This window comes from Canis lupus, chromosome 27, assembly GCF_048164855.1.
Source record: "Canis lupus baileyi chromosome 27, mCanLup2.hap1, whole genome shotgun sequence".
Lineage (NCBI taxonomy): Eukaryota > Metazoa > Chordata > Mammalia > Carnivora > Canidae > Canis > Canis lupus.
Genome location: NC_132864.1, coordinates 25,961,281 through 25,973,921, shown reverse-complemented (window position 1 = coordinate 25,973,921; position 12,641 = coordinate 25,961,281). Strand labels below are relative to the sequence as shown.

Here is a 12,641-nt window from a genome sequence, read left to right as displayed (position 1 = left end):
AATGAATTTAAAGACAGATCCATAAAAATTACCCTATCTGAAGAACAGAAAAGTGTGTGTGTGTATATATATATATATATATATATATATATATATATATATATATATATTTGGGTGAAAAAATTGAACAGAGCATCAGTAATATTTGGCATTATATTCAAAAATCAAACACACATGTAACTGGAGTCCCAGAAAGGGAAAGAGACTGAGGTAGAAAAATGCTTAAGGATAATGGCTCAAATTTCACTAGATTTGGTGAATGATACGAATTTACAGATTTCAGGAAGTCAGCAAACCCCACAAAGGATAAACATAGTATCTAAAATTATTCCACTAAAATACAGACATTATCAGAAATGGGTGAGGGGTGGTGAGCAAGACACTTTTATATTTGTCTCAAAGAAAAAGACTTTATATATGAAAACACTGGTTGAAAGTAGAAAGGAAAAGATTTATCATGAAAACAATAAGCAAAAAGAGACTAAACAGCTCTAATAATATCCAGTGAAGTCATTTTCAAGACAAAGACTATGACAAGCAATGAAGAGGGACATTTTACATGAAGAGACATAACAATCATAAATGCATATGAATGTAATAACACACTTCAAATACATTTTTTAAATGACAAGATAAAGAACAGACAATTCTACAATCTCAGCAACTTATAGAACAAGTAGACCTAATCAGTAAAGACGTGGAAGATCACATCAATCCCCTGAATCTAATTGATATTTAGAGAATATTCACTTCACACCTCCCATCTTAAATTCTGCATGGGCTCTAGAATAAAATCTGAATTTGTTACTCTGGCCCCCAACCCTGTCTCCCTCCTCAACCTGATCTTATCTCACACATCCCAATTCTCTCATCCACGAAGAACATACTATTTTGGTCTTCTTTCAGTTCCTCAAACATGCCCAATTCTTTCCCACCAGGTTAAGGGCTATGTCTTAGCCACAGTTAGCCTAAAATGCTCTCTCTCCTCACTCTGTTCCCATCTTCAAAAGACTAGCCTCCTTATCAATCAAATCTGCTTCCATACTTGCTCTTCAGAGAGTCAATTTTTGACCCATCAATCAGAAGTGGCCCCCAAAGTCATAATGCATCACACTGAGTTTTGAGTCTGTTTTGAGTCATTGCATAGCAGTTACTACTTCTTCATACATTTCCTGTTATTTATTACTTTTTATCATCTGTTTCTCTCAACCAGAATAGAAGCTCAAAGAGAACAAGGACTTTGTCTTGTTCATCCAAGCAATGTCAGGCACAGGTGTTTGATATATATTGGTTGAATGAATGAAGAAGATCCTAAGTAATAACTTTGCCTCTGATCTTATATTTGTTCTCTGTTTTCCATGACTTATTTCTAAATCTAGGTATGTATACATATTTTTATGAGCTGCCTCCAAATCTAAATGGAACAAGGAAGTGGAACCAACACACTGAGCAGTAACTATGCGTCTGTCACCGTTCTGGTGTGCTGCTTTCACACACACACACAAGCTTGAGAGACAGGCACTGCTATCACCCTCATTCTTAGTGAAGGACACTCAGGTAGATAGGCTAGAAATTGCTTGCCCGAGTTTATGTAGTTAGTAATTAGAGAAGTCCAAATCCAAACCCAGGCAGGCTAAATTTATAGCTGGCACTCTCAACCACTAAGTTACAGCCTCCATCTACCTCAGCAGCATACTATAGATAAGGTTTAGAAAGCAACTGTCCATCCAGCATCCAATCTGAGCCTCACAATTAGCCTTTGAAGTAGCAGGGGATGATTAGTAACTTCATTTTGTAGATGAGGTTAACTGAAGCTCAAGTATGAAGTCCCCCTACTGTGCGCTCCTCAAGTATAGGGACAGTACACTGTTCACATTTATAAACTCCAAGTCTGAAAGATAGATGCTTCAGAGATGGCTCACCCACTGCCCTGACGTCCTACAGCAAATAAGAGGCATGGCTGCACCTGGAGCTTAGCTAGGCCATGTGTCTGTGAGTCAAATACAGATGAAGATAAATAACAATTTTGCACACAGAAGCAGCAGGCATAGGTTAAGTGTTACAGAGTGTTACAGACAACAAATTGTGTGGGAATCAAAGGCGCAAGCAATCGTGGAAGACTGGGCTAGCTAGCTGTTCAGAGAGACTTATTAGTGAATATACAAGAAAATATATTTTATATAAAATTATAATTATATATATTACACACAAAAGAAGCTAGGCTTTCCACAGGCCAAGAAGGCAAAGCAGCATTTGAGGTTGGAAGGAAGGACATAAGAAAAGAAATAGAACAGGCTCAGCAGTTAGTGGCAGTTCTATGTATGAGAAGGTGGTGAAAGAAAGGTAAGTAATGACTAATATAAAGATCTGTGAATGTCAGAATAAGCTATTAGGCCTTTAACACACTGGAAATGGGTAACCACTAAGTCTGGGGATCCAGGAAAGTGGAAATTAAACATATAAAATATGCATTTCAAGACAACTGACAAAGAAGTTTTCTAGGGATTGGGGTCATACAACAACCACCAGAAATAATCAGACTGATAAAACCAAGGACAAAGAGAAGAATTATTGATAACCGCAATGCTTAAAGGCTGTACTAATTTAGAAAACTGTATTTGAAGCCCCAAGACTGAACGGTACCTTCAATAAAAGAATACAGAGCAAGTTGCAAGGGAGCTTTGGAGCATTATCCTTCAAGGGGATAATCTGATAAGCTAGGTCCATGGTGTGCCAAACTAGAAGACAGGTGTGAAGAGCTGGGAGCAAGCCAACCAAGAGAAACTCTAATGTTTAAAGTTCAAATGGAAACACACCAGCAGTATTCACTGCCATACTGGCAAGAAGGGCTTAAGAAGTAACCCAAGTAGATTGCCCATCTGTTTCAACCTTACAAAAGTTATCTGTTAAAGATTTCTCTGTATTTGACAAGGCAACTTAGTACTTGCTGAAACTGAAGAGTTGTAAAGCTTTTAAGAGCAGAGAAAGAAATTTCTTTTGACAGATCAAGCTGTGATACTCATCTAGACTACAATTCAGACTGAAATAATAAAATGAGTAAAATCTTTTTGCATTTGGCTTACTTTTTTTACATGATGCTAAATGTACATAATAATTTGATCATTCTCCCTGGAAATACATTAATACAGTTTTAAAAATATAGAAAATATCGTTTTCAAGTATATCAATAATCCCAAAAGAAAAGAATATTCCTCCAATTTTCAAGCATATACAAAGATTACTAATATCAGTCCTAATTATGCTCCAATTTCTTTGAACCATTTAAATGCTTTAGGATAAGGATACATTGTGCTAATAATGGCATGTCGTTTCTTAAATATATTTTAAATTGAAATTTTTTCTAATTTCTGTTCTAATTTCTTCTTTGACTCATAAATTACTTACAAGTATATTTATTTCCAAGCAGTTAAGGATTTCTTAGTAAACTCTGTTATTGAGTTTAATTCTATTGTGATCAGAAAACAATTTTGATCTTGAAATCTGCAGGAACTTTCTATAGGGCCTGGCAAATAATTTTCTTTTGGTAAATCTTCCACTTTAATGAAAACATATTCTATTTTTGTTGGGTGTAGCATTCTATATATGTCCATTAGGTCAAGTTTACTCATAATTTTATTAAGATTTTTATATCATTACTAATTTTTTATCTGTCTGTTCTATAAACTCTTGAAGAGTGTTAATGTCTCCCACTAAGAATGCAGAGTTGTCTTATTTTAGCTGTCAATTTTGGCTTTATATATTTTGAAGTTACATTATTTGTTACATATAAGTTTAAGATTGTGATCCTGACCCTGTTATCACTACAAAATAATCTCTATCTCCAAGTAGCATTTACCAGATACTTGATCTGATATTAGTGTTGCTATACCAGCTTTGCTTCAGTTGGTGTTTGTACTTGTATATCCTCTGGCATCCTTTCATTTAAAGTATGTTCCTTGTAAGCAGTAGACAATAGAGTTTTGGTGATTTATTCAGGCAGGCAATTTTAGACTTTTACTTGGGAGTATTTAGTCCATTTCCATTAAATGTAATTACTTATATAGATGGATTTATAGCTGCCATCTTATTCTTTGTTTTCAATTTGACCCACCTATTTTATGTCCTCCTTTTATTCCTTTTTTAAATTAATCCAATTTTGTTTTATTCCATTTTCCCTCTTTTAACTTGTTAGATATACACATTTTAAGAGTTGCCTTAGAGATACAATATGCATCCATACCGGATTAAAAAGTCAATGCAAATGATTACTTTTACCATCCAGCCCCACTAATAATCCTAGGATCTTAAAACACTTTACCTTCTTCAAACCCCTCTTGCCTCTTGTACTATCATACATTTTAGTTTTATATACATTTTAAAATCTAAAAACACTGTTTTGCATGGTCAACATTCATTCGTATTTTACATACACATCACCCTTTATGATGACCTCACTCCTTCCTGCATTTCCATCTGGGAGTATTGTTCTTCTGCCTAAAGTATCTCTTCTTAGTATTTCTTATAATGCAGGTCCATGACTGACAAAATTCCCTCAGTTTTTCTCTGAAAATATCTTTATTCCACCTACATTTTAAAGGAAATTTTTGCTAGAAATGGAATTCTAGGTTAGCAGAGGTTTTTGGATTTTATTTTTTTTATTACTTAGATGGCCACCTTACTGTCTTTTTTGTTGTTGTAGTTGCTATTGTTTTTGTTTTAATCATTTCTTTTAAGATGTGATAGTCATATTATTTGTTACTCCTTTAAAAGCAATGTGTCCTTTTCTATCCTCTAGTTGCTTTGAAGATGTTTCCTTTGTCATAAGTTTCCACCGTGTTATCTTGATGTGCAAAGACAGGTTTCCTTTGCAGCCATTCTGCTTGGGGTTTTCTAAGTTCTCTGAATCTGTAGCAGCTGCCTTTCAGCATTTTATAAAATGCTTAGTATTATCTCTTCAAATATTGTTTCTGCCCTATTCTCTCTCTTCACCTTCTGGGTTTCCAATACTACATGTGTTAGATCTTTTAACCACATGTCTTTAATACCCTTATCTATTTCTTTTTACATTCTTTCTTTTCTGTGTTTTAGCATGAAATTATCTACTGACCTGCCTCCCTAATAATTAATCCTATCTTATGCTGTAACCAATCTGCTATTGACTCTAGTCATTAGATTCTAATTTCAAATATTATACTTGATGTTCTACAATATCCATTTGGTTCTTTATGATAAATTGGACTGAAATTCACTATTCCTCCATCTACTTTATCTTCTGCTCTATCATCTTAAACATATTATTTATGGTTATTTTTAAGTACCTGTCAGCTAACTTAAATATCAGACTCATGCAGGTCTCTTTCTATTACCTTATGAGACATATGATCTTGTATCTTAGATGCCTCCCCCCTTTTTACTGTATGCTATACATTTTAGGGTGTCTTTATATTATTTTCCACCTAACAAAAAAGGACAGAGGCCACCCTTGTACTCTGCTATACAGGTGGAGAGAGGGCTGATCACCAGTACAGGACAGGATTGGGCTGGGTCTCCATTTTTGTAGGATTCAGTCTGCCTCTGGTTTGCCCCTGTTCTTAAGGCATAGCTCCCCATGGAATTCAATTAGAAGTCTTTGTCAACATTAGACTCAGTTCTGCCTGCAAGAAGTTTTCAGAACAGCTCTTTGGCCTCCTTGACATAATTCTTGAGAAGACTAATCACATGTTCGGGGCCCCTCCAGTTTCATTTGTTTTTTATTCTAGTCCCAGAAACCTTTCTGGCTTTTCTGTCTCTCAGAAGCAGCCTTCTAGCTAGGGCCAGACCTGGACTCTTCTCTGCTTATGACACCTAGAAATCGGTAGCTGCCCCAGGTGAGACATAGTTACAGATCTTCAGGGTCAATCGACTGTTCCCTAGGGTTTTCATCTCTTGCCCATTCTGTTTTCAGATTCCTGCCACCACAGGTCCACATTTCAATACATCAGCATAAGGCTGTGGGAGATTTCAGTGAGGCGCCCGTCTCTTCAGCTGTCTTTCGAACGTCTTACTGGGGAAACCAGCTGTGGGTCTGAAGCTCCCCTTTCCCACCCACGTCTCCACAATTTGTCACTCCAGCCACATGTAACCAGAAAACTTTGCTAGTTTCTCTTTCACTCAGTAGAGACCCTCTGCCTCAGCTTACTTCTCTGAAATCAGCAAGCTTCTGCAGAAAATCAAGCAGTTGCTGATCCTCAGTGCCCCTCTAAGTGATAATCCCTCCTCTGGAATTTTAATCCAACTATTCCTCAGTGCTTGCAGAGCACTTCAGAGCCCTTGAAAATATGATTTTTACAGATGTTGTCAGTCTATAATCAACTACATATTATACCTTATGCTACTAATTACAGTCAATGAATTTCTACATATTTATAAGATATTTAGTTGTCTTGATGTTTTCCAAATTACAGTCTACATATGCTTTTAAAATAAAAGCATCAGTAAAACAGTCACTTCTTACCTCTTCATAAAACTTCACCTGAGGTACAGCTTCATTAATTTCATTCAAACAAAAATCTTTAAATAGCAAGAAACCTAAAGGAAAAAAATAAAAAATTTCAGGGTGGGCAATAAATTGAAATATTACTCTACAGGGTGTTTTCAAAGTAATATGTTTATATTTCAACCTCTTCCTCCCCTACCTTCAAAAATAATAATGATTTGAGGGCACCTGGGTGGCTCAGTCAATTAAGCGTCCAACTTGATTTTGGCTCAGATCAAGATGTCAGGGTTGTGAGATCATGCCTCACTTCCGGCTCTGCATGGAGCATGGAACCAGCTTAAGATTCTCTCCCTTCTTTTCCCTCTGTCCCTCATCCCTCCTCCCTCCCTCTCAAAAATTAATAATAATAACAACAAAGATTTCAAAGGGCTAAGTATACCCTAGAAGGAAATATTCCACATAAGGTAAGAGTACCACATACATGCCTCCTTACTTTGAGTTCCTTCTCTACTGGTAACCCCCCCCATAACCCGCTTTTAAAAACTACATGATAAGCAGTGCCAGTAGTCACCACTCCTTAGAGCCACTGGTCACTACAGTAAACAGAAGAGTTACCAAAGAAATAAGAGATATGGGTAGTGTGAAAGTGCTGGAAAGAGTCATCATAAAGCTAATACATACTATGCCCACATAAACAGGACTAAATTCCCTAAAAACAAACAAACAAAAACCAGAAGGACTTTCCTGACCTTCCCAGCTTTTCCTCTTACCACTTACTACATCAAAGTCCCCACCAAATACCTTGTGCCAGAGCAGATTACCTACTCCAGATCATTCTCTACTCCTTCACAGCACCATGCCTCACCTTTAATCAATCAGCACCTTCTACCTGGAATACCACCTCCACTGCACAGTGCCTGGTACACAGGAGGAGTTCCATAGGTGTTTGTTGAACAAATGCTTGGTTACATAACCCTTCCAATAAGGCTCTGTCAAAGTACTTAGCACACTCCAATTAATTATTTGATTGATAAGTTACCACCCCACCGTCACATGTGCAAACCAATCACCTAGCTTAAAGGCCTAGCACACAGTCAAGCCTAAACGAATGAATTTCACTGAGACAAGCTGATAAGCAGACTGAGAGTAAAGATCATAAAAAGTCACAAAATGAAAAAGTCAAAACAATGAAAGCACTGCTGGAAGAAACAGAGGTCACAGAAGGGAACTGAAGGAAAGACACACAAGTTTGAGAGGTCGGGAGAAGGCAGACTGGAATTCCCCAGGTAGGAGGGAGGAGGCAAAAGAAGCAGCATTGACAGGTTCTAACTGAGGTTAGCCAAAGAATCATGTAACTTGAACCTGTTATTCCTCCAAAAATCCCCATCCATAGTTCCAGGAAGATGACCTCTGAAAATGGTAAATATTCACTGAGTGGAGCCAGAAGAAAGTATTCGGACTATTTAGTCAAATAGACAAGGCCAGACTGACTCAGGCCAGGTGCAGCCTGGCAGCAGGGATATGGCCACACTCATCTCATCTCAAGGAACGGGACAGACTGACACTCCACTTGAAGCAAGCAGGAAATTCAAGACGCAGACAAACAGAAAGAGCTGAAAATGCAAATCTCTACCTATTTGCACGTTAGTATTTTTGTCTTAAATAAGAGACATGGGTTACCTTTTCATTCTCATGCATTTCAAAGTATGTCATTTCCAATATCCTTTGTCATTTCTTCTTTGACTCATGAGTCATTCAGAAATGTGTGGTTTGAGTTCCAGATATTTTGGGGTTTTCAGGTATTTTTCTGATACTGATTTCTGTTTAATTCTGCTGTGGTCAGAGAATATGTTCAGTATGATTTCAAAGCTTTCAAATTTATTGAAATGGCTCTGGCCCCAAATCTGGTCCATCTAGGTGAATGCTTCATGGACACCCGGGGAGACAAGCATATAGCATAGAGCATTCCATTAAACAAAATAAAATGGCAATGAAGCCAACTTGGTTAGTAGGGTTGTTCGAGTCCCTCATCCAAATCCTTACTGAATATTTGTCTACTTATTATATCCATTATCAGAGGACTACTGAAATCCCCATTGGTAATTGTGGATTTGCTCATCTTTTTTCAGTTGTGTCAGGTTTTAGTTCATGTATTTCTTTTTCTATTTTTAGGAGAGAAAACTAAAATGAGAATTTGAACTGAGGTTATTTTGATCATATGAGAGATGTTTTTGTGGCATCTAAAAGACAAAATGAACTAACATGCCACGTGTGGACCACTGGCTTTGGGCTGAACTTGGAATCAAGGGGAAATGGTTCATCATGCCATCATGCCCTCTGAATCGGGCCCTACTTTCTCCTCTAGCCTCTTCTTAGACTGTTCTCTCCCAAGCTCATGGCACATGTGTTTGCATTCCAGTTCCTCTCTAATACCAAACCCAATCTGTTCTCAGGGCTACCAACTTGCTATCCCCCCTTCCTAAAACATGCTCTTTGACTTTGCGGACCTGCAGAACTCAGCTCAAATGCTCTCTCCTTCGGCCTTCTAGGATTCTCATTCATTTTCATTCTCTAAGATACATGTCTGCGTGTATACACGCTTTGTTTATAGCCCTTGTGACTAGCAAAAATTATCAGATGCATATGCTTATTTGTTTCTTTACTATCTACCTCCCCTACAACAATGTAAACTGCATATGGAAAGGCCAAGAGGTCTTATTCTCTACTACATATGTAAGAACAAGAACATCATGACATAGAGGGAGTGCAGGAAGGAAGGAGGGAGGAAGAGGGGACAGGAGAGGAGGGACAATGGGACGCCTGGGTAGATCCGTTGTTAAGCATCTGTCTTTGACTCAGGATGGGATCCTGGAGTCCTGGGATCCAGTCCCACATCGGGCTCCCTGCACAGAGCCTGCTTCTCCCTCTGCCTGTGTCTCTGCCTCTCTCTCTCATGAATAAATAAATAAAATCTTTAAAAAAAAAAAAAAAAAGGAGAGGAGGGACAAGAAAGGAAAAGGGAAGAGGGAAGAAAGAGGGAGGGAAGAAGGGAGGGGTAGCAGAGGGAGGGGAAGGGAGGAGGAAGAAGGTGGATCAGGGAGAGAGGGAGATGAATGAATGCACATCTAACTGCAAATGTTTCTACCTGCTTCTTTAATGCAATTTCCACTGTCAATGTGTGGGATGAGCCAAAGAATGACTATAACATACTGAAGGGGAAAAGCCCCATTATTTTCCTTATGTCTGTGCACAAACTGAAGCCTTACTTTCTGTCTCAGCAGCTACTAAAATGGAACAGCAAGAAAAAAGGTATTTTGCCTTTTGGATAAACTCTAGATCACTGTGTTTCAGGCTGAGAGCAATTTCCCTTCATCAGGTTTAAATTACACACACAAAAAAAAACCCAAGTGAAGCATTTCTCAGATTAGAACAAAACTAAAAGGGCAAAAATAAGGAAATAATTTGCCTAACAGGTTCACTTCATCAGTGGTTTTTCTCCATATTTTAAAGAATAAAAAATAGTGACCAAACACCTGCTTTTACTAGATAACTGTGGAATATATTCACCCTTGTTTCTTTATTTGGGCCACTGCAAACTGCCTGCATATTGATTAACTTTTGAGTATATATAACATTCAGAAAAAGTAAACTATCCCAATTTGTCACCACAATACTTCACAAAAATTAGGAGAAAGAATTGTATTGCTTTTTATAAAATACCACTGAAAACTTCCTATAATATACAAATATTACTTTTATATCACATTTTATAAAATATAAATTAAGAACTTTTTTAAGTTCTAGGTATAAGTTCTTTTTTTTTTTAATTTCTTTTTAATTATGATAGTCACAGAGAGAGAGAGAGAGGCAGAGACACAGGCAGAGGGAGAAGCAGGCTCCATGCACCAGGAGCCCGACGTGGGATTCGATCCCGGGTCTCCAGGATCGCACCCTGGGCCAAAGGCAGGCGCCAAACCGCTGCACCACCCAGGGATCCCTAGGTATAAGTTCTAAATGTAAGTTTCTATGAGAAATTTTTTGAAATGCTGCTTCCTAAAAAGTTTTCAAAGGAGAAAGAAAAATATGAAAAAAGTCTTGCAAAAAAACAGTATCTGTCTTAAGTTTTGCCAAGGAGACTCAAACACTGGGAAATTATAGACTGTATAATTGCTAAAAGTTTCTACCAATACTGACTGATTTGACAAAGCATTTCCTGAGTATCTACCAGGACCCACTGTGCTATATATATTGGGGATGCAATGGTAAAGACAGATAGAATTTTTCCTATAAGGGGCTTATGGATTGGTATAAGGAACAGACAACAAAGAAGTACACAAATAGAACAAGTGTAATTTATGGCTAATGATATAAGGAAATTTTAAAAAGTGCTGAGATAATCCTGATGATAAAAAAGAGGAAATGTATGTCATACAGAACAACACTAAGACCTCTCTGGTCTGTGAGATGAACAAATTACAAAGCATTTCAGATTAGAAAAGTCTAAAATGTTTAATCTTACTTCTAGTCAATAATGTATTAGAGGTCTTAGCCAGCATAATGAAGCAAGAAAAGGAAATAAAAGTCATTCAAAATGGAAAGGAAGAATTAAAACTGATTCTATTCAGGGTGCCTGGGCAGCCCAGTTGGTTAAGCGTCCAAATCATGATTTCTGCTCAGGTCATGATCTCATGGTCATGAGACTGAGCCCCATGCTGGGCTCCACAGAGTCTGCTTAAGATTCTCCCCCTCTGCTCCCCCCCCATAAATAAATAAATAAATCTGTAAAAAAGATCTTAAAAATAAAACAGATTCTTTCATAGACAAGCTGGTTATCTATATAGCAAATCCTATCTACAATGGTACTAGGATACATAAAGGAATTTAGCAAGGCCCCAAGATATAAGGCCATTAGATAAGAATTAATGACATTCTGATATGCTCACATCACACAATTTTAAAACAAGCCATTTGCAATAATATCAAAGAATAATCAATACTTAGGAATAAATAATTAAGAGATATATAAGACTCTTATGTTGAAAACTATAGAATATTACTGATAAAAATTAAAGAAGACATAAATAAATAGAAAGATATACTCACTTTATTGATTGGAAGATTCAGTATTGCTTAGATGTATATTCTCCCGAAATTGATCTTTAAATTCAATACAATCTCAAACATAATCCCTAGGAGCTTTTTAAAGAAACTGACAAACCTGATTTTAAAATGTCCATGGAGGGACACCTAGGTGGCTCAAGGTTGAGCGTCTGCCTTTGGCTCAGGGAGTGATCCCAGAGGCCCGGGATTGAGTCCCACATTGGGCTTCCTGCATGGAGCCTGCTTCTCCTTCTGCCTATGTTTCTGCCTCTCTCTCTCTGTCTCTCTCATGAATAAAATAAACTTTTAATAAATAAATGAATAATTTTAAAAATAAAACAGATTTGAAATAAAATGGTAATCAGTGTGGTATTGGCATAAGATTAAATTAGTGGAACAGAACAGAAAATCCAGAAATATACCCTCACTTAGATGGTCAGCTTTTTTTTCAACAAAGACGCTAGAACAATTTACTGGGAAAAGAGAGTCTTTTCAACAAGTAGTGCTGGAAAAACTAATATCCAAGTGGAGAGAAAAAAAAGGCAACCTTACTTCATACCTTATAAATAGTTAAATTGAGATTCATCATGGAATTAAATGTAAAAGAAAAAATTATAAAACTTCTAGAAAATGTACAGAATATCTTCGCAGAAAATACTTATGTAGAAGATTTTTTTAGGCAGAATATGAAAAAAATAGTAAATTAGACTTTATCAAAATTTAGCACTAGGCTCATCAAAAGACAGTTAAGAGGGACACTTGAGTGGTTCAGTGGTTGAGCGTCTGCCTTCGGCTCAGGGTGTGATCCCAGAGTCCAGGGATCGAGTTCTGCATGGGGCTCCCCACAGGGAGCCTGCTTCTCCCTCAGCCTATGTCTCTGCCTCTCTCTGTGTCTCTCATGAATAAATAAATAAAATCTTAAAAAAAAAAAAAAACAGACAGTTAAGAAAACAGACCAGCCACAGAGTGGGGATAAAATATTTAAAAAATTAACTCTGAAAAAGGCCTTGTGTCCAACTGATATATATTTTATTAAAGGCCTCTAACAATTTTTAAAAGGAAACCT

General features: G+C 37.1%; 1 protein-coding gene across 9 annotated transcripts in view; it reads right to left on the bottom strand.

Annotated features, from left to right (window-relative positions):
* GRK3 (G protein-coupled receptor kinase 3) overlaps nucleotides 1–12,641 on the bottom strand; it is a 132,004-nt gene that overhangs the window by 65,815 nt on the left and 53,548 nt on the right. For 7 of the 9 annotated variants that reach the window (XR_012019399.1, XR_012019398.1, XM_072803008.1 and 4 more), the window contains exon 3: nucleotides 6,494–6,567. The exons of the other annotated variants lie outside the window; for them this stretch is intronic. Coding sequence is in view for 4 of the 7 variants with exons in the window: in XM_072803008.1 (XP_072659109.1) it covers nucleotides 6,494–6,567 (74 nt within the window). In the remaining 3 variants the exon portion in view is untranslated. The remainder of the gene's footprint in view (nucleotides 1–6,493; nucleotides 6,568–12,641) is intronic. 9 annotated transcript variants of the gene reach the window in all.